The 24,289-nt window shown below is 36.4% G+C and overlaps 1 protein-coding gene across 4 annotated transcripts in view; it reads right to left on the bottom strand.

Annotated features, from left to right (window-relative positions):
- Taf1 (TATA-box binding protein associated factor 1) overlaps window positions 1–24,289 on the bottom strand; it is a 726,438-nt gene that overhangs the window by 193,653 nt on the left and 508,496 nt on the right. For all 4 annotated transcript variants that reach the window (XM_081728611.1, XM_081728610.1, XM_081728612.1 and 1 more), the window contains 2 exons: window positions 15,739–16,058; window positions 6,863–7,045 (listed from right to left, as the gene is read on the bottom strand). In XM_081728611.1, the coding sequence (XP_081584737.1) occupies window positions 6,863–7,045; window positions 15,739–16,058 (503 nt within the window). The remainder of the gene's footprint in view (window positions 1–6,862; window positions 7,046–15,738; window positions 16,059–24,289) is intronic.

Raw genomic sequence — 24,289 nt, 5'->3', positions numbered from 1 at the left:
TGACCGCTGGATTGGAAGAGGTTGTGCATCTTCACCAACTCCCTTTTCCTGGTCTCCAAGAAGTCCCGATCTGACGACACCAGACAATGCTCTCTGGGGTTTCATAAAGCAACATGTAAGAAACACACAATATCAGACAACGCAGGAATTACAAGCAGCTGTGGAACACGCCTCACTCCGGAGTATCTCCGCAAAACATCTGCGAGAACTTGGCGCAGAATTCAGCTGGGTTACGGCATGGATGGTGATCATACCGATGTTTATGACTCTTAAGACTTTAAGGTAACTGTGTACAGACATTCTACCATAACTAAAACTATACTGTTGAAACTAAAGCGGGGTACGCCCACTTCCGGACCACCCTGTACAAAGAAAGAAAATTCGGAATGTAAAATGAGATTAAGTTTTACCGTTTTTAATTAAAACGTATTAGTTCTGATAATAAGATAAATTACAGCCAATAACTAAGCTTAAAATGTTCCACTATTACGGGTTATACGAATATCTCAACACTATAATCTATTTTGTTAACGAAAGCTTTAAATAAAATTACGCTGGCTACAAACTCCGAATGAAATAACTACACAAAATTTCGCAGATATCAGGCGGGAAACTTCCAAAACTTTTAGAACAAAGAAACGCGATTTTCTGAAAGCTAAAATTAAGGAACTTGAAGATAATAGTAAAAATAAAAACATCCAGGACATGTATAACGGAATCAATGAATTTAAGAAAGGCTATCAACCTCGTCCTTATATATTAAAGAAATCTGACGGTACAGTTCTCACTGACACGGATAGCATCTTAAATAGATGGAAAGATTTCTCTGACGATTTGCTTAACACGCAACCAAAAACTAGTGTGCGTGGAGAAAAGGTGATACACACCGCAGAACCGTATATTCCAGAACCCAACCGAATAGAAGTAGAAACCGCTATAAAGAAATTAAAGAAACACAAATCTCCGGGTGTAGATGAAATTCCGGTTGAGTTAATTTTAGCTGGAGGCGAAAAATTGTGGAACAAGATACACAAACTCATTCTCCTTATCTGGAACAAGGAAGAATTGCCACAAGAGTGGAAAGAATCAATCATTGTTCCAATTCACAAGAAAGGCGACAAAACTGACTGTAATAATTATCGAGGCATTTCTCTTGTCAACATCCTATAAAATCCTTTCAAATATTCTGTTAGCAAGACTGACCCCATACGCAGATGAAATTATTGGAGACTGTCAGTGCGGATTTAGACGAAATCGATCAACTATCGACCAAATATTTACCATTCGCCAAATACTCGAAAAAAGGTGGGAATACAATACCCCGGTACATCAACTATTTATTGATTTTAGAAAGGCGTACGACTCGGTTAGGAGAGAAACATTATACAACGTCCTTACAGAACTTGGAATACCGAGAAAGCTAATTAGATTAATTAAGATATGTTTTAATGAATCCCAAAGTAAAGTCCGGGTAGGAAAATGTTTGTCCACGAGCTTTCACGTCGAAAATGGCCTGAAACAAGGAGATGCGTTGTCGCCATTATTATTTAACTTCGTTCTGGAATACGCTATAAGGAAAATCAAAGATAGCAACCAGGGCCTAGAGTTGAACGGTATTCACCAGGTTATGGCATATGCTGATGATGTAAATTTAATAGGGGAGGATAAGAGAACAATAGAAAGAAATGCAGAGATCTTATTAAACGCTTGCAGGGACATGGGTTTAGAAGTAAATGCAGAGAAAACTAAATACATGGAAGTTCGTCGGGACCGGAATACAGCAAATTATGGATGCGTTAAAATATTAAATAATACTTTTGATAAAGTAGATAGTTTCAAATATCTAGGATCAATATTAACAGATGAAAATCATATTCACGAAGAAATTAAATGTCGACTCAAAGCAGGGAATTCGTATTACTATTCGGTTCAAAATATCTTGTCGTCGCGAATTCTGTCGAGGAATTTGAAGCTTAAAATATACAAAACGATAATTATGCCTGTTGTTCTGTATAGCTGCGAAGCATGGTCACTTACTCTGAGGGCAGAACATAGACTGAAAGTATTTGAGAACAAGATCCTGAGACGAATATTCGGACCCAAGAGGAACGGGAATGGGGAATGGCGGAAACTTCATAACGAGGAACTACATAATTTATATGGTCTACCCAACATTGTTAGGGTCGTCAAGTCTAGGAGGCTTAGGTGGGCGGGTCATGTAGCTAGAATGGAAGAAAGTAGAAACGCTTTTAAAGTCTTGACTGGAAGACCAATCGGAAAACGACCATTAGGAAGACCTAGGCGCAGATGGGAGGACAATATTAAGATGGATCTCGCAGAGATTGGAATACAAAGTAGAAACTGGATGCAGTTAGCTAAGGATAGAAGTCAGTGGAGAGCTTTTGTGAACGCGGCATTGAACCTCCGGATTCCATAGGCCATAGAGTTAGTTAGGTAGTTAGTTAGTTAAGCTTTAAATAATGAAAATAGTTTAAACTTGACTTTTATACGCTTTTCTCTTTTCTAAAATATAGCAATATCGGCTTTCTTTCTTATCAACTGCGAGCTCAACAATAGAGGTTAATTGTTGCGAGCAGTTTCCTCTTTCTTAAAATGTAAAATGTTGTGTAGTCGACAGTTGTACACAGCTCATGACTTTATGAATTAATATATGAATTTATTTGAATGTTCCCTCGATTCTTCCTCGATCATGGTAAAAGGTATGATTTTCCAATCCATAACCTTCCCGGGTTTCGGCTCCATTTTTCACCATTTGCTATAGATGGTCAATCAGTAGGGAAAGAAATGGAATTAAGCCAGTCAAGTAACCTCAAAATAAAAATATGAGTTTACTACTTATCTGGTAATTTAATCATCCTGACGACTTCAAAACCGCAGAAACACAACTTAACTGATTCTTATAATAAAGGTACAATATGCCGCTAACTTCACACAGTGCTCGCGCGTGGAATAAAGCAATTCGCGGTGATTTACAACACAAAACTACTATGGAACAAACACATACATTCTCCAAATTACAAATTAGGTTGAAACAACTATCACAACTTAACATTAGGACTATTGTGTTCATGTTCTTACGATCAGAAATCAGAAATGTGAAACCCTTTACAACATCACTAAAAGGTACTTAGTGTATGTGGTAATAAGAGACACTGGAAACAAGACATGTCTTCCAGAGGAACAAATATCCCATCATATTTCATGTTCCAACCAAGCCATTTTCATAGCTATTACGAAAGTACAATTTATTTAGTTTGTTGTGTTTTGTCTGTCTATCTCCCCTCCCTCCCTCCCTCCCTCCCTCCCTCCCTCCCTCCCTTACTTACTTACTTACTTACTTACTTACTTACTTACTTACTTACTTACTTACTCACTCACTCACTCACTCACTCACTCACTCACTCACTCACTCACTCACTCACTCACTCACTCACTCACTCACTCACTCACTCACTCACTCACTCACTCACTCACTCACTCACTCACTCACTCACTCACTCACTCACTCACTCACTCACTCACTCACTCACTCACTCACTCACTCACTCACTCACTCACTCACTCACTCACTCACTCACTCACTCACTCACTCACTCACTCACTCACTCACTCACTCACTCACTCACTCACTCACTCACTCACTCACTCACTCACTCACTCACTCACTCACTCACTCACTCACTCACTCACTCACTCACTCACTCACTCACTCACTCACTCACTCACTCACTCACTCACTCACTCACTCACTCACTCACTCACTCACTCACTCACTCACTCACTCACTCACTCACTCACTCACTCACTCACTCACTCACTCACTCACTCACTCACTCACTCACTCACTCACTCACTCACTCACTCACTCACTCACTCACTCACTCACTCACTCACTCACTCACTCACTCACTCACTCACTCACTCACTCACTCACTCACTCACTCACTCACTCACTCACTCACTCACTCACTCACTCACTCACTCACTCACTCACTCACTCACTCACTCACTCACTCACTCACTCACTCACTCACTCACTCACTCACTCACTCACTCACTCACTCACTCACTCACTCACTCACTCACTCACTCACTCACTCACTCACTCACTCACTCACTCACTCACTCACTCACTCACTCACTCACTCACTCACTCACTCACTCACTCACTCACTCACTCACTCACTCACTCACTCACTCACTCACTCACTCACTCACTCACTCACTCACTCACTCACTCACTCACTCACTCACTCACTCACTCACTCACTCACTCACTCACTCACTCACTCACTCACTCACTCACTCACTCACTCACTCACTCACTCACTCACTCACTCACTCACTCACTCACTCACTCACTCACTCACTCACTCACTCACTCACTCACTCACTCACTCACTCACTCACTCACTCACTCACTCACTCACTCACTCACTCACTCACTCACTCACTCACTCACTCACTCACTCACTCACTCACTCACTCACTCACTCACTCACTCACTCACTCACTCACTCACTCACTCACTCACTCACTCACTCACTCACTCACTCACTCACTCACTCACTCACTCACTCACTCACTCACTCACTCACTCACTCACTCACTCACTCACTCACTCACTCACTCACTCACTCACTCACTCACTCACTCACTCACTCACTCACTCACTCACTCACTCACTCACTCACTCACTCACTCACTCACTCACTCACTCACTCACTCACTCACTCACTCACTCACTCACTCACTCACTCACTCACTCACTCACTCACTCACTCACTCACTCTCACTCACTCACTCACTCACTCACTCACTCACTCACTCACTCACTCACTCACTCTATCTATCTATCTATCTATCTATCTATCTCATAGTTGCTGTACAGTACAATACAATCAGATTAACAATGCTGCCAACTCAACATAATATTAATTGCAAATCATTACACTCATAGCTTCAAATAATGAATGTTCGAAAAAAAATATTTAGGAGAGCCCTTTTTACATTCAGACTTCCCTGATGATTTTAATTAAGAAATTCAATATATAATAAAAACTGGACAATAGAATGGTTTCAAAAATCTTTATTACTGAAATGGCACAAGTAGGTACAGCGAGAGATCACCAGTCCCCATGATTGTTGGAGCTGACAGATGGATTGGTATCCCTCTGGTTCTACATATCTCTGCTAAGATTAGGAAGATACTACACAAACATAATATCAAGATTTCAGAAGTTCCCCCTAAATCCATGGAGAAATATATAACAAATTTTAAAGCACATTTCACTGAGCATCAACAATGTAGTGGTATTTATCGTGCTAAGTGTCAATGTAACAAAACATACATAGGTCAAACGAAGAGAAATATTCTTACGAGAATGGCCGAGTACATTCAACAATAGGAGCACGAGTTTTTCGCACTAAGAATTTGAAAAATTCGCGTTTCGTGTTTTGTTGCATTTTTCAAATAGAGTTTTGCATTTTGTAGCTGTTTCTTCTATTCATAGATCACTATAAAAATAAACCATTAATTACCTGAAAACAAAATATACTGAATATTTCACTTGACACTGTCAATTTCACTTATAGAAAATTATATTTTTTAAAATCACACTGAAGGAAAATCAGTAACTAAACTTACTATGAGTAGGAAAGTTTTGCTGTCTCCTGAAAACACATAGGCACAAGTTACATTTAAGCATTAAACATAAGCATAAATGTTTCCGCATTTTATTCCTTCATTTTGTACGTTTGTGACTTATCACCAGTCCATAATTTAAAAACACAATTGGAAGACACACATATGTAAATGTATTTAGAACAAACTTCAATCAATCATCACTTCGGAACTCCCCCTCCAGCTGCGATGGTGATAGCTAACGCGCAACATGTTTTCTGTAGCCGTGTTCGAATCAACCAAAATTACTTAATTCTGACGCATTTCGTTTTTATCGCGCATTGCAAAAAGCTCGTGCCTCTATTTATATATCAAAATTCTGTAATTCACAGTACTTGTTCGGATTGGCAGCGCACCTCACAGAGAACAACCACAATATTGTTAATTCACGTTTGGTGGAGAGAGCAAAAACAATGACAGAATGTAGAATTAAAGAAGCCTACTATATTCATAGAGACCTGCACTTAATTTAGACATAGGGAACATAAATGGGATTTGGAGTGATCTTTCTATCACGTATTTCGACTGGTTGGAAAGAAACAAAAACAGTGAACAGTGAGTGACTAGTAATATGTGCACAGTTATCAGTGAGTTACTTTTGTTTGACAAGAGGACATATGCTTCATATTTTTTATACCTTTTTAACCTTTTTTACACATCCATATTTCTCTTCCATCTTTTAAATTCACTTCGAACTGTTGTAAGCTGAAGATGGAAATCGAGTTTTCCGAAAGCACTATTTCAAGGAATACTTTGATCTGTGGTAAGTTCTAGCTTTCTACTTATTTTTCTTTCTAAATAGAATTACCGCTCGCAATACACAGTGATAAATAAATATATCAATTTAACATACAATAATAAACGTTGAAACGACGGTAATGAAAAGAATTCGTTACTTTGTCGGACAGAAGGGACGGAATGCTTATTTTATCATTTTATTTACTTATTTTGAATTTTAAACGGATGTGAATAAAACTATGAATTCTCTACAAAAAGAATTTCTGAACGGTGGATATAGAAATAACGTTAAATATTCAATAATATTATTAGTAATACTAATAATATTACTGAACATTTAACGTTATTTCTATAGTAATACTAATATAGTATAGATAATAGTAATACTAATAACGTGTTACTATTATCTTTCATACTTACCTTAAGAAGTTTCCCAGAAAGTTTTACTTTTGTACCATCTACGTTCACCAAGTCTTCATCTTCAGCATTCAATTGTTTTTCTATTTCTTCTTCTTGTTCCTCTGTCATTGCTACATTTACTGGAGGAGCCGGAGGAGCAGGCTGGTACATTGGACAAGCTTTATTGGTTCGCATATGACCAACCTGTAAAATGCAATTTTGATTCAGTAAAATGAAGCAAGAACGTCTTACTAATTAAGCTTAAAAAACAGTATCTATACAAGTAGCTCATAAGTTTGGAACATTTTTTAAGGAAGAGTTAGCGAAGCTTCTACTATTCGACTCGACTGTGTACCTGTCTTGTCTGTTTCACGATAACTCTTATAAAACGTGCCCAATTTTGATGAAACTTGGAATGTACCTTCCTTCACTTGCAGAAATAACCCTACTGTTCAGGGTTGCAATCCAACTTAAGGAAGATAGGTGGATCCATCCCATGTTGAAGGTTTACACATGTATATACTAGACACTTTTCCAATATAAACCACGTAAAAAATTCTCAGTTATGACAAAATTTAGTGTATATTTTACTTATGCATTGGAAATATCTCCAGAGCTTATGATTAACATCTGCGAAGAAGGAAAGTTAATTCCCCCTCCCCCCTCAATTTCAAAAGTATGTTTCACGATAATTTTGGTTAAACATTTTCCATTATGGCGTAATATGTCGTACATGTTATTTGACGCTTCGCAATCATCCCCTCTCCAGGGAGTTAGAATCAGTAAAGAATGAAGTAGTAGATTTTTCCTCTTAGCAACCCCACCATCCCTTTTCGTAATCTCCAGTGTTTAGCATTAAATTCCGTCAAGAATGAGATTTTGTTGTAATATGTCGTACATTTTCTTTAAGGTTTCACAATTATTCATTTTGCATAAAGTAAAGCATAAAGTACTGGTATTTTCCTCCCGTCCCGCTTTTTTAGACTTCTACGATACTTATATAAAACTCGTTTGGTTTCGATACAATGCTACATATTTGACTGTTTTCCGTAGTCACTTATCTTTAATATGAAAATAAGTCAAGAATGAGCGGCGAATTTAGCTCCCTAATGTGGCATGGATTATTCTTTCCCCTTCCATTAAAATAATATATAAAAAGGTAATTTTAGCAAAAATATTATATTTTAATCAAATATGGCGTATACTTTCTGAGGCTTCATAATTGTTCCCACTACTTGGATTTAAAATCAACTGAGAACGAAAGAGTTTAATCCTCCCCACCTTCAGCTCTTTTTAAACATGTTCTACGATAGATGTAAATATTATTTGATTTAATACAATATTACTATGTATTTATTGAAGTGTTGACATAATTCCCACTCTTGCAGTTAAAACCAATCAGATATCAGGAGTCACTTAACCCTCTTCCCCCGCGCCAAAAGATTAAATAAAAATTTTGATAACATTCATATATATATATATATATATATATATATATATATATATATATATATTAGGGTGGTCCAAAAATGAGGAAAAAATATTTTTTTTCTGAATTTCACTTGTGGCACCCCTCACATTTATTACACGACTGAAGATAGATACACTGGTAAAATTTTAAATTTTTACAAGAATTTTTAATGGTTGCGCAAGCTGATTGAAATTTTGAATGCTATTGTCATATACACAGTTTTATACATATATTTTTATATATTTTGTTACACACAATGTTATGTACATATTACACGATTATACGTAAGAGCACATTATTGTTGATTATATTTACATTATTAAAACTGTACAATTCATATGTTTACCCTTCTTTTACACTCCACTTTCACATATTGTGTTTTACTTAAATAGGGTGTTCTTTGAACAGTATGGATATTGCTTCCTGTGCTCCGCAACAACTTGAAATAGGTACTGTTTCTGTTCCTCGTTCTTTGTCATAATACCGTTATACTCTTGTATGAGGGCAGCTTCGTGTTCTGCATGATCATTAACTACTTGCATATGTTTAACTACTTCTTAACCAGCTAAGTAGTCAGTATTGGATTTCCGTGTATCCGGATTTTGTGCAAGAAATGTTCTAATACTGAGACGTTCAAAAACACTGCATCGTGTTCTTCATTACCAAATTCTCGATTCTGTAGTGAAACAAGAGCATCTCAAGGTATTTGCAAGGGTTTTGGAGGCTCATCATTTATGGTATCCGTGTTCAAGTTTTTCACCATTTCTTGCTTTGTTTCTGCGGAGAGTTCTTCGTAGAAGAACGCCAAGCCAATGAGTTCTTCACCCAACTACCAGTGATAACCAAGATTTTTCCTGGGCTTTGTAAACAGCTGGCTTTGTCTGTTTCATATTTAAAGCTTTTCAGAAAATCGAAATCATTTCTTGGAGCAGATGCAGCTACTGGTGATAAGAACCACGCTTTCACATAAACCTTAACAAGGAACGTACACAAAGTAATCAAATATTTTTCTTGGTGAGTAAGGTTGAATTAGTCTCTAAAAAGTCATATTTTGAATGCCTTTGCCGACTCCGACCAAATAAATTTTCCCATGCCAGATACTAAGGCAGGCGATCGATGGTTTCTTTTCCTTTATGTCTGGTAGAATTTTGCTATCCCAATGGGCAACGAGGGCGTTTGTTGCTTGGAATTTGCTCTGTATGATGGCATCTGGCTCAAGACGATTGCGTTCGTGAGCTCGTTTGATGGATGAACGACTGAGGGTAACTTCGTCCAGAATGTGGCTCAAACCTTTGGCCGTTGCTGCTATAACAAAAGTTGTTTGTCTGTCAGTTAATTTCGGTCTATCCAACATAATAGCAAGTTTGGGATTTTCGTGCTTTCGTTTTGTATCAGAGAACTTGCTGCAGTGTGAGTTTCTATTCGTCATCAGAGTAGGTTTTATTTGGTTCCAAATCATTGCCAGTGTCACTATCGCTGGAAACAAACAGCGTAACTGCGTTAGTGGCAGTGTTAACACTAGTACTTGCCCAAAAAAATTCATGTTTTCGTTGCATCTTTTTTGCCGTCTTGGCTTCCTTTTGACCAAGAGTTTTGTCCACTGACATAATACAACCACGTCCTTCCTCTTCCCTCTAAGCAATGAGGAAGTCCTTGTCTTCCTTATTTTTGATTAGTCTAAGAGCATCCGCATGTGCTATATCAAATAAATAATGCAAACTTGCAACATATCTAGCTTCGTTCTCTTTCTGTTTGATAGGTTTTCGGTTCTTGGTTTTCTCTAAATTTGTCCATTGGCCCCTCAATTTTTCGAGCTAGGCAGCTGCATGCTTTTTCTCACGAATTAAGATACGAGTCTTTTTCTAAAATCATACGGTTTCTCGTATAACATCTCTAACACTATCATGGATTATTTAAAGGTTAGATGATGGTGAAAAATACACGCAAAACATAGCCATTTGAAGGTAGCTTACTTCCGGTCAGAGTTCCCATACCTGTTCCCAGTAAATAAAGTCTAGTCATATTTCTATTGGCTTCTGCCATGACAGTAACGAAGCATATCCCAAACTCACTATCAGTATGACTAGAACGAAACTTTATCCCAAACTCACTATCATACCACAGTTAAGCCAACACTGCACCACCACTTTTCTAGCTTTTGTTCTAGTAAACAAACGGGAACAATCAGCAGCTATGATTCGGTATTGTCAGCTTACTGCCACGAAATATCTTACCGAATGCGGTGTTCCTGTATTATCATCGTTAAACAAATGAAATGCGAGTGCCGCCACAGGAAAACAAATAAAGTGCGACTGCAACTTATCAACTGAGACGAAACAAGTTATTTTTTTGCTGAACTTGTAACGTAGACGGGAACAAATTCGTCATTGCAGTGAATAATGTTTAAAATTTGTACATTTAACATTGTTTCTAATGGCATGATAAATACACAATGCAAAAGATGAATCAAAGGGAATGATGTATCAATATAACATGATAAGACAACCTTTGTTGATCATTGTTGGAAGAACATTTCCTACAGAGGAGAACAAATCCACAAAACTAGAGTGTATTGCATTGCCAATACAGCTACAATAAAGCACTAATGTTGTTAAACTTTAAGTCGATTGCGCAACCTCTAAATAAAGAGCTACTGATTTGAAACTTTGCATGTATTATTTATTTGGAAGGGAGAAGAAATTTAGGGGGTGCCACGGTAAAATTTCAAACTTTCAAAATTTTGGACCAGCCTATATATATATTTGGACCATCCTTTATTAGACACACTCAGACTCTTACAGCCAATTGTGTGTGTTTTGTCGAACATTACAGACATTAGTTTGGGGCTGAATTAGTAACAGGAATGATGGCTCGTTTCATTGTGCATAGCACAACTAGCTTAAAAAAAGGAAAGTCCCAAGACAAATAAATAGTAAAAGTATGCTAATTAAGGACCCTATCAAAATTGCTGAAGTATTTATTAAAGTATTTTTTTTTAAAACCTCAGACTTAGGTCAACTACGAAGTTAAAAATAAATTGCATGTCAATGCTATATACACAGAAATTTTTCAAAAGCTTTTGACTCTACCAGTCACTAGCAAGTTACTGAATACTGGTTTACCACCATTATACATTCGCTGGTTTGAAAGCTACATGTCAAGTAGAACATATAGTGTTAAAATTGCGCCTATACATTCTTGTGCAGGTTATGCAAAAAGAAATGGGATATTGCAACGGTTGTCCTTAAAGCGCCTTTTATTTTCTTCATTTTTAAATGATCTAACGGGAAAAATCAAATACTTTAACATTCTTTTATATGCTAACGGCATGAAACTGTTCAGATTATTCAACAATGAGTATACCCAATTTATTTATTTATTCATTTATTTTTAATGTTCGAAAATTATGGTTGGTTGGTTACTAGCTCTTCATAAGGGACATTCTTTGGATAGAAACCAGTTTTCTATATGCATGCATTTTTCAGTTTAAACTGGATCTTTTCTATTGCTTCAGAGCATTTAGTGACATCTGATATCCAAACAGTACTCTAATTTTAACCTCATGTATGAGAAATATAGTCTTAGGAATACTGCTTCTTTGTAGAAATCTTGTCCTATCTTATCATTAAAACCTATGTATCTATATACACTACTCGTTACTGCGCCAATGTGATGAGTGAATGTTAGTCCGCTGTCAAAAATATCCAATTCTTAAGTCTTTGATAGTATTTTGATTTAGACAGAGCAGTCATTTCTGTGTAGACTAAGGTTAATAGAATTTTCTTTCCTCGTGAATGATGCAGAACTACAATCGGACACATTTAGCGCCACCTTGTTCTTATTGTACCAGATTTGAACTCTCTGTAGATTCTGTTGAAGTTTCACACAATCATCAGTTGAATTTACATCGTCGCAAAATGAAGATTGAGAATTTTTGAATATAGAGAGGAATATCATTAATAATAAGAAGAAACAATAGGAGGTCTAGATGAAACACTTGAGGGACTCCCGACGGAGTATTAAACTGTTCAGTTACAAACCCTTTATATGAAACAGATTGTTTTCGATCATGCAAATATGATACAAGATATTCAATTGCTTGCTTCGAAAATGCGTAGACACTAGTTTAAGTACCAAAACCTCATGATCAATGGAAGCCAAACGCCATGTTAAAATCCGTATAAATGACATCAACTTGACCACTTTAATCTAATTACGTTGCTATACGATTTATTATAAATATTAAGTTTGTCGACGTAAGCCTAATATTAAAAAGCCGTGCAGTTAAGTGGATAAAACAGGCTTTACACGATTTGAAATTAGCGTATATCTCAAGAATTTTGACGAAGAGCGACAAAATAGCTATTGGTCTGAAGTTTTCTATATCTCTTTTGTTCCAGACTTTGGTAATGGACTTTGGTAATGGTTTCTTTCCATTCGTCTGGGAACGAATTAGTTCTGATAGAAATATTACATATAGTGTGGAGAAGTATTTAAATATATCACTGCTACCTTTCTCAACATAGGGAGGAATGTTACCTCACCACAGATCGCTTTTGGTTTCATGGTTTTTGTAGCATTTTTTTTATTTCCTCATGTTTTATTTCATCTGGCTGAAAAATTGTCTAATAGATTATATTCGGTCCTATTGGTAAACAAAGAGTCACCGTCAAATTTGGCAGGTACATTGTTATAAGCTGACTGAAAATAATGTCCAAACGCCTGTGCAATTTCACTGTCGGACACTATGTGCAATATCAGCGTAAACAAAAAGAATTAATTTGTAAATAGGTTCATATGGAAATTTAGCACTGGAAGACTCACCTGTTGATGTTGATACGTTCAAAAATAGGCATACATTATTCGATTTTGAGAAAACACAATGTAAGCAAGAATATTCTATTTAAATATGTAATTTTATCAGCAATTTATATTGAAACTTGTGTCTTGTGTATATGGAGAAAAAAAAAAAAAAAAAGAATGTTTGAAATTACTAACATGGAAAGGAAAATTGTTAGACAAGCATGGAACTGCGAATTTACTTTTTAAAATTACTGATATTTTTGTGATAACGTAGAAGGAAATAATATTTAATATTTTCCATGTAAATTTAATTGTACTAACAAAAGAAGAAAGCGCGTACAGTTTTACGAGCTGTCGACCAATTTATATAATTATTTTATATAACTTTTAATCCTTTAGATAATACTCTAACACATTCTCGAGTTATTTTCTAGGCGCCTTGCAAAATAATTGAATGTAAATTGATAATATATCACAGAAGCTCTTATTTACGAGAAAAAAACTCGCATCAATCTGTGTCAGGTAGTCACCAGAATTAAGAATTGTTTTTGTTCCCATTCAGGACAAGGAAAAGCTAGTGATCTTCCTGTAAAAGTGGTACGTAGGGAGCAGATGCGAAGCGATGGTGATTATGTGCTCAAACTAATATTTTACTAGAAACTACAGTCACTACTCATATTAAATTAGGAAAAGTCTTGACAGTTTGTATTGTCCAACACTGTTGAATCATAGTGTTTGTCGTGTAATCTGTATGCGGCAAGTGGGCTTCTTCTGTAATGAAACTAAGGCTGGAGCAGTTAGGCTCTGTGCTTCGATTTTCCTTTCAATCGGGGTATTTCTTTCAGTCTCGATTCTCGGACTGTGTTCTGGGTTAGAGACGCGGGTATCAGTCTATAGTAATGGCTGCGAGATATGTCCTTAAGAATTCAACTATGTTTTCGAGGCACGGTACAGGATAAGTAAATTCTGTATGTATGGTCCGGATTTTTATTCTTTTAGAATTAAAGCTAGGTGCTCGATCCCCGGATAAGGAATTTTAGGTTTAATGGTTTTCTGCTTTAGTAGGGAGAGTTAGAGATTTGAGGCAGCGTCCATTTTGGACGAGTGCTGTAGCTTAACTGACATTTTAATCTTTAGGAAGGGCTGTTACTATGGCAACGAAGCCTGTTTAAGATTTTCTTTTTTATCTTCCTCAGTGAGTTTTGTCAGACTGACTAAACATTTTTTTTTTACACGGCAGATTTCTCATACGCTAGCCTGTAGCTATAGAGATCCAACCTTTAAAACCGAGCTTTAAATGAAGGTGTTTGATTCCTAAATAAAGGACTTTCCTAACCTGACCTCTATTTTGAGCTAGCTAGTTGGAATCCTTGTGGTTTTGTCAAATAATAATAATAATAATAATAATAATAATAATAATAAAAATCCTAAAGTAGTCTTAGACTGGACCGTTCTCAGGATGATGAGTCTGTCTTTAGAGATGATTAGAGGTTATGATGGCCTGTAAGTGGACGCATGTTCAGACCTCACATAGAGTAAAATTAGTTCTCGATTAAGGCATGCTTCTGAATAGAAGCCTTCGTATAATTAACATTTATTTAGGTGGAGAGTTATGAGAGGTAAGCCTGACATTTAAATTAGGAAATCAGAGCAATTTATTTTATTTCAATTAATGAATTCCTCATTTCATTTAGAGCGATTTGTTGAAATAAAAGTTTTTGTCTAATTGGATGACAAGCCTATTTACAAAGTCATCCCTGTACCTGGGTAGTATGTAAGAAAATTTTAAATGCTCGTTAATTATCTGAACAATTTATTTATTTTATTTTATGTAATGCTCGAAGAAAATTATCAGGTATCGAAAGGAGTAATTAGAAGGTTGCATTACAAACGTATGTGGATAGACAGAACAACATGTACACAAACTTTGTTGATAAACATTGTTTAACTGCACTTGTGTATAAAAAGGCGTGCAAATGTTTAACAGTATGTTCATAAAGATGTTGAAATTACACTTTAGCTTGGATATAACTTTCGCTTGACATCCTATATACACTAACAAGGAACATATTTCGCTGTTATGGTATTTCCCAGTAGACACTAGACACTCGCTAGATGAGTGAAAATGCGGATAATACCTCTTTTTACCGGTAATGGGCCATAGAAAAGCAGGGATAAAGAGAAATAGGATCATTATCCACTGATAATGGATACAATTATACAAGTGAAAATCTGACACCCTTTATTACAAAGTTTTATCGAATTAATCTTATTATCTGTAAAGCAGAGATGGCAACTCACTACAAAGCTGACTTTATATGCATCAATATTCTGCAGTTTTCAAATTCTTCTCTAATAGCAAATTGATATTGAAATTTCATCACAGGGTACTGGATATATGAGTTAGGATAATATTCCACTAGGGATTGTTCATGGTTTGATTCCGGAATGTCAGGCACAATGTAACATGCTTTTCTGTCCGAGTACTATAGAAATTAAAGCTTATTACGTATACACTGCTTATACTTAGAATTATGGCTAAGTACTTACTAAATATAAATGAACATTTGTAGGTATTTTATTCAGTGAACAATAAAACGGGAAAACTATGAAACGTACAAACCTGACCACAAGCACCACATTTAAGTTTTAGATCTGGCTTAAGCTTAGGTTTCTTCTTTTTCGGCTGCGTAAGTCCTAGTTTTTCTTTTTCTTGGTTTCGTTTGATTCTTCGTAGCTGCTCCTGAATTCTACGTTTTTCTCGCTTCATTTCCTCCTTCTGATGTTCATCTAATGTTGCAAATTGTTTGATAAATGATTCATCTTTTGTTGTTCGTATTCTCATATAAGTATCAATTACTGCAGGTTTACGGACTAGTTCCACCCTGGTATATTCTTTACCTTCAGTATTTCTGAATGTGCGATATATTTTCAACACCCGACCTTTAAAAATAATTTTTTTTAAATAATTAAACAAAGGAAAAATATGTGTGAGACGAGATAAATAGAAAATAATGTACATTAAAATAATTTCACTTAACACAATCATTTGACAGGATGTTTTTTTTAAAAATTAGTATCAAATGCAGATGCTACATATTCTCAAATATTTATTTTTTATTAATAAATAAATACATAACAAGTAACATCTGCTTCACAGTTGTGGAACTATAGCTAACTTTCAAACTATACGAATTGAGTATTAAAACAGATCTCTTGCTTCCGGTTGCAATATAGGGATGATGAGAGAAATGGTTTGACGCTGAATCTATATAAAGTTTCTTGTTATCTCTTATAATTATTACTATATAGAAATCAATATTGAAACTGAAAATTCTATTTTTTACTACTTACTGTTTAACCAGAATAATAAACCTGAGACACCAATTATTTTTCTGATATTGAATCCATATTAAATAATAATAAAAAAAAAAAAGCTTGTCGCCTCCTATTAACGTTTTCGCTCCATGAGAAACTATTAAAACAGGAAGTAACAGCAATTTTTTACAATTTTCGTTTGCAATAGAGGAGTAAAGTTGAAGAGGGGAACTATTCTTACTGAATCCACATCAAAAGCATGTTTCTCACTATCTATTCCGTAGACTATTGTGATCAGCCAGAAACCAGAATCATAATTTCCACCACTTCGGGTTAGATTAGAGGGTAAATGGAGGAGACTGGACAATGAACATATTGTTGGGATGCTGAATCGGTTCCAAGAAAACGCTTCTCGCTATCTCTTACTATTTTTGCTCTATGAGATTAACACTGAAACTGGAAGTAAATTTCTATCACTTCTGGTTTTAGTGTGTTACGAGTGGAAATCGTACCTTTACTTGAGATGCTGGATTGATTCCAGAAAACTGCTTGTCGCTATCTATTATCATTTATGTTCTATGACGATCAACGTGGAAACTAGAAGTATTAATATTTTTTTTTAACTCTTCAAATTTCAGTAGTGTTACGGATAAAGACGGTACATTTTTTGTGACGCTGAATCGATTCTAAAAGCCGCTTTCCTATCTATTACCATTTTTGTTTTCGGCAATGAACGTTGAAACCGGAAACTTTTGAATTCTACCACTTTGGTTTTGACTTAAGGATTAATGGAGGAAATGGAATCTATACTTGGAACTTTGAGTCGTATCCAAGAACTCGCTTCTCGATACCGCTAACCATTTCTAGCGTATAGAAATCAATATTGAAACAGGAAGTACGTGTAAATATGTAATGCTTCGGGTTTTAGTATGTTACGAGTAAAGATTGTATCCTTTCCTGATATGCTCAAACGATTTTAGGAAACCGCTTCACCTTTCTTGTTCTATGGTAATGAATGTTGAGACCCGAAGAACTAGTAAATTCTTACTCTGGTTTAAGAGGAGTGATACTAGTAGAAACAATATCTCTTCTTGAGACGATAAACCGACATCAAAAAAGCGCTTGTCGATACCTATTACTGCTTTCGTTATTAGGCGACCAACGCACAGTGGGCCAGAATCAGAATCTGACTGGAAAAAAGTAGTTTTGGCAACTACGTCTAATCTACATCCGAACAGCACAGTTGTGTTAAGTAATAAATAAGGTTTCTTGCTGCGTATCAATAAACACGGATAACAGCATATAGTGGCGGCAGCAGCACTTCAAAATTGATAGTTCATTATCTGTTTTATAGCGCGCTGAATTGGGGTAGTATGAACGTAAGGTTTGCGGTTTAATTGCGCATGTGAAAAGGCAACGAACGATCGCAAAATAAGCTATGAGTAAAGGTATGTATATGTACTTGCTGTTTGACTAAAGTTTTGATTGATTGGTTTACGTTGCTGTTCTGTAGAAGCATTTCTAGAGAGTCGAAGTATTCACGTACTGAAGAACTGCTATTGGAAATTGAAATTGAGATTTAAAAATGTACGTTCATGTCTGTATTGAGATCTTTCGTCATGGTGTAGTTTGATATATGTATTTCGAAATACAGTTGTGATCTACTGCCCGTTCTTGCCCGATTTTTATATTTATCGTCTTTTCGAAGTTAGGTGTAGCGAGCCGGATACGCTCTTCGTGACGTGAAGAACCTGTACGAGGTATTGCGTCGTAAACCATCAAACGAATCACTTTATAATTATGATACGAACAGGTGTGGAATGTAAATTCTTTCTGTTGATGTTCTTCGCAGTGTGAAAGTGACTTTAAGTGCCTGAGTTTCACATCTTCCCATTCACCATTGTGAACACAAGTTTAGGGATATCATTTACTTCCTTCTCCTGAATTGGTACATTAGTAGGCTTTAAATTACGTATTTGCGTTTCCATTGAACATACCTCTTTTCTCGACAGTTCAGTTCTCTTTTCTGGTACAATAATTTAATTGGTCGACAAAATCTAGGCGACGATGGTTTGGGATTTTGATACAAAATTGCTTTGTCAACCTCCCCATCTGATGTTGAATACAACTGTAAGGGAACAAAGGAGATAGCAAAAATATCTGAGCCACTAATTCAATTTATCTTCTGTTTCAACTTTCTGCTTATATACATTATGACAACTGCTTCCATCGCAACCCCACTCACACACTAATTTCATTATGTCTCCATCTTTGATGCACTGTTTAATATAATCTTCATGTAAAATCACGATGCGCTCAATTGTCTGATTTACTATTGCTTGTAAATTATCTTCAGCTGACGTGTCAATTACTATAATATTCTTTTCTCTGGGATAACGCTTTAATTTTGCTTCCCACACCACTTTATACGACGGATATATGTCACAATGTTTTGCCTTTGCACCTAGTCTCAAATGTGCATACTGTCTTTTTGTTAAATTGTTATCTATAATAAGTGCCACGACTTCATCCGGAGAATAAGTGTTTGAGAGAATTTTGGCGAATGATAAGCCTTTTTGATTTTCGTTGCTCCCTTAGGTGTCGTTTGAGTGATTTCTCCTAATACAACCGCGGCATCTCTTTTTCCAGCAGCTCTCAATGAACATTGGGTAGCCAACACCAGCTCTTACTCAGAATGCTTTGTAACGAGTGGTTGTACAAGTTTTTTCTTCGACTTTGTTTCCGGATCTTCGAAGAGTTTACTAGGTCTGCCTGATTTGCTTGTCAAAGGCCTATGCTCTTGGCTTCAAGAGATCGTTTTGAAACCAGTAAATACTTTATCAGAGAACTTAATATGCCCTTCCAACCAATTTGGATAAAAATTTATCAGTCATTCTATTACACAGCTTCCAATGCTTCTCGAAATCACTTTGAAGGCACTTAAAGTCACTCTCACACTGCGAAGAACATTCACAGAAAGAATTTACATTCCATAACTGTTTGTATCATAATTATAAAGTGATTCGTTTGATGGTTTACAACGCAATACCTCGTACAGGTTCTTCACGTCACGAAGAGCGTATCCGGCTCGCTACACCTAACTTCGAAAAGACGATAAATATAAAAATCGGGCAAGAACGGGCAGTAGATCACAACTGTATTTCGAAATACATATATCAAACTACACCATGACGAAAGATCTCAATACAGACACGAACGTACATTTTTAAATCTCAATTTCAATTTCCAATAGCAGTTCTTCAATACGTGAATACTTCGACTCTCTAGAAATGCTTCTACAGAACAGCAACGTAAACCAATCAATCAAAACTTTAGTCAAACAGCAAGTACATATACATACCTTTACTCATAGCTTATTTTGCGATCGTTCGTTGCCTTTTCACATGCGCAATTAAACCGCAAACCTTACGTTCATACTACCCCAATTCAGCGCGCTATAAAACAGATAATGAACTATCAATTTTGAAGTGCTGCTGCCGCCACTATATGCTGTTATCCGTGTTTACTGATACGCAGCAAGAAACCTTATTTATTACTTAACCCAACTGTGCTGTTCGAATGTAGATTAGACGTAGTTGCCAAAACTACTTTTTTCCAGTCAGATTCTGATTCTGGCCCACTGTGCAACGTTGAAAATGGGAAATAATTGATTTAATCACTACTGTTTTGAATAGAAGGTTAACGGAGCTAAAACCTATTCTTAGAACACTGAATTGATTAACAACACTACTCTCGATATGTTTCGCTATTATTCTATGGAAATTAATACTGAAAATGGAAGTACAAGTAAATTTCTGTCGCTTCCGGTTTAAGAAGAACGTTACGAGTGGAGATGTTATCTCCTGAGACGCTGAATCGATTAAAAAAAAAAAAAAAAAAAAAAAACTCCTCGCTACCTATTATTGTTTCTTTTCTACGGCGGTCAACTGAAACCAGAAACGGTTGATTTCCACCACTCCCTGTCTGAATAGAGGGTTATCGTAGAGATAGAACTTATTCTTGGGACGCTAAATTGATACCCAAAAAAATCGCTTCTCGAATATTTTACCGTTTTTGCTCTGTCACCTGTCGACAGAGACACATGGACGGATGGATCTAGCCGTTCAATAAGACTTTTGATACTTATGCATAGCATAGTTTGGAAGTCTAAACATGGATAACTACATAATTTTAAATATTAAAGAAGGAAGCCAAAACAATACTAGAAAATTCAAACTAAGATGGATATATGGAAACAGATGAACATACATTGCAGGAAAAACACACGGAACTCCAGTCATCGACATTTCGGACTGGGATTATCTCACCTGAGTTAACCATTTGAATTTCGTTGGTAAGGTAAGAACAGAACAGTAAGCTTTACACAAGTATACAATGGGCCCAACTCCAAAACTCTGTATAATGCAGATGAAATAAATTATGATTAGACAACCAACTGCAAATAGTGTAACAAGTACTCATCATGTTGTAAGTGCTCTATATACTCTTCACCTGCTGCACCGATAACATTGAAATGATAGCTGAACTATTCCCGATCTCTGCAAAGTGCCTTCTTTCATTGAATTCATTGCCATTATGATTCTGAGGTTATTCATATCAGCTTGTAATTCAGGCACAAAAGTCTTTCACGTAACCCCGTAAGAAGAACACGGTGTGATGTCTGAGGACCTTTGGGGGTAAGGGTGTAATGCAAAGTGTTAAGGCACCGTACGACATATGTTGAGATAATGTTATTTAAAAACTGGCGAGCCTGTTGGCCCCAATACGGTGGTACTTTGCCCTGCTGGGAAATGAACTCATTGGAATCTTCATTAAGTTGTGGGAGGAAACATAGTTTTCCAGTATTTCGTGGTAGGTACGCCCATTAATTATGTTTTCTTCCGAAAAAAAAAAGAAAGAAAGAAGAAGAAGAAACCCTTTCTGCATATAAACAGCACAGAACAGTTTACTTTCGGCGGATACCGCTCATGCTTTGTAATTGGACGTGGATGTTTCTAGTTTGGGATTCCCAATCTATGGTACGCGAGCTATTGTTGGTGGTATGTTCGACTTATCGTGGTATTCATATTTAATATGCTTGGTGGTACGACAGTGGAAAGGGCTTAGACCTCTACTCTAGTGCTCAGATTTGTACGTTGTGCCTGTTAACTGTACCGTTTACATACAATGTTACCTTTCACTGCAAATCAGACGTTGTAAGACACTGTCATCTTTCATGTTTTCCAACATCATTTCAGAAAATTATACATGTGTTTGTCAGCGATCGGAAAAGTATGTAACAGTTGGAATTAGTATGGCTTCATGTGCAAACGACGCCTCAATACACGCCAGTCAGTCAGTCATATGAGGGATCTGATGTTCTATGCTGGCGCGACGAAGAGATTTGCAAAGGCTATGTGCAAAACTACATTAAATTCTCCTTATATTTTTTTCTGAAGTGCGTGGCCGGCCTAGGCTCTTCACCTTGCACAAACAGCCTGTTTTCAAGATTTCTTGGTGCCAACGACGAATGTTCTCAGCTGTGGACCGATTAAACTCAAAACGACGCCTAAATGGATGCTGCACCGCAAGTTAGCAGTACGTCGTGTACAATTCCTGAGAAAAGAAAGCTTTCTGTTGCGAAGTCACCATTTTACACGAGAAATCTTTCTTTTCCACTCAACAAAACAATATAGATTTCAAGTCAGGAAAATTTAGCGGCAATTGTTGTGTTCAGTTATTCGGCTACTCTTGCACTCGCAGAGATCTCTAGCATAAGTCATTAGAAACTCTATCATGTATTTTTTCAAGAGATATGTATGTCAACTACGATCGACTCAGATTGAGGAATACAGAACACTGAAATTGGGTCCATCTTTTTCATACATAGTGTATAAAAGATTTGCTTAACAAATTTTAATGCTACATGTAACTGATGAAAATATACATAGTAATCATACACATAGATAGTTTCTTTCTATGTTAAAATAATTTAAGTATAGTCTAGTAGAGAATAAAAATACAGAGAATATAAATACAACTCTGTCGTCTCTATATGCCCCTAACGATAGGTTAGGCAATCTGAAAACTATTCGAAAGGAGAGTACTTTTGAGTACGCATTATGCTCCTCTTTCAAGATGCAGAATGTCAATTAATACCGTGTCCAAAATTAGAGAAGTGATTCTGCATACTAGAATACGAAAAAGCGTTCATATAAACGTTGTCATAAACCACATAGTTTCCGAACGACAGGCTTCCAAGAACAGGAGAAACAGAATGTTCGAGCTTCCTTAGAAAGCAATTAACGTAAGCTTGGTACAAGAGTTCGTCGCAAAATACAACTCTCCTTTATCAGGGTTCACAATGAAATTCTGAAATTTTGATTTCTCTGATTTTCCTTGAATTTCCATGACTGAGTAAGTCTTCCCTGACTTAAAAAACTTTCTTTAATCCGCATCCACCACTCCCATAAAGCCGTCCATCCCTCCCCTTTTAATTTTGGAAACACAGTACCAGTTTACTTTCTTACTGAAATAATTATGAATTAAAATTCCCAAATTGGAATACAACAAAACATTAGTACGAAACAATAATTACAGGTATACACAGTGGCGGCGTAAGGGCGAGGCGAGCGGTGCCCCTGCCCCGGGCCCTACTTTGTGGGGGTGGGGGCCCCCGGACGGTAGGTAAAAAATAATTACTAAAAGAACCTTGTTAGCATGAGCTGTTCAAGGACCATCAAGTTTTATAATCCACAACTTCCCTAAAAGTAAACGCAAATATTACACCAAATAACGGATGAAACAACAGAAATACCTGTCTAATAAAACTAATCAGTGCCGCATTTAGATCAAGTAAACGTTTCACGCTCTTGGGGGCTCCCAAATAAACTTAAAGGCTGCATGTAGGTGAAAAAATAATAAACGTGTCGCAACTTTGGGTACCCCGAAAAAATTAAAGAAAAAAGCAGAATGTAGGTGAAAAATAAATAAAATAAAAGTTTCATTCTGTTGGGGCCCAAAGAAATTGATAGGAAAAAATGTATGTGGATTAAAATATGAATAAAATAAAAGTTTCGCTCTGTTCAATAACTTTAGAGAAATTTAAAGGAAAAACCTGAGTGTAGATTAAAATATAATGAAGAAAGTCGAAGTATATTGCGTTGTTTACATTCTAAGGTTTTATGATGCAAGTAATGGGGCCCCGTCTGCTATCCTACTTCCTAAAATACCACTATTTATTTATTTATTTATCAGTTCAAGAAAAGGACACAAAGAAGGGATCAACGTATACATAATGCTTTATTCGGGCACTATAATTCTGTTGCTAACTAAAAGCTCTTTGGTGCAGACGCTATAGTCGCTGATTCCCTTGCTTTTCTTCTGTCCTTCTTCTTCTGTTCTTTACAAGTCGAATTTTCAGTGAGCGAAACCATTTTGCTTAGCTCTTTCCCCATTTTTGCTCTTGTTTTTTGGCGCATGAATTTACACTTCAGCCCACAAATTTAGAGTGAAGAAAATGTTCAACAAGAAAACAACTCTCCAAATATTCAAAATACTTCAGCATTATATTTGATTCAACTCCTGATTGTTCTCATGTGGAACAGTTGTCACAAATCATTCGATTTGTTGACACATAACGTGATTCTGTTCAAGTTCGGGAAGCATTTATTGATTTCATCTCTGTCGAAGGAAAACTGCTGAGAGTATTTCTGCTGAAATACTGGAGAAACTTCAACGTGATAGGCTTGATATTAAGATTGCAGCGGTCAGTCTTATGATAATCAGGCTACAATGGCCGGGCAATATTCTGGAGTTCAAACTTTGATACGGAACTTTGGCCATTTTGTTCCTTG

The sequence above is a fragment of the Thermobia domestica genome, chromosome 10 (assembly GCF_964235325.1).
Source record: "Thermobia domestica chromosome 10, izTheDome1.hap1.1, whole genome shotgun sequence".
In the NCBI taxonomy this organism is placed as follows: domain Eukaryota; kingdom Metazoa; phylum Arthropoda; class Insecta; order Zygentoma; family Lepismatidae; genus Thermobia; species Thermobia domestica.
This window is presented reverse-complemented; position numbering and strand designations above follow the sequence as displayed.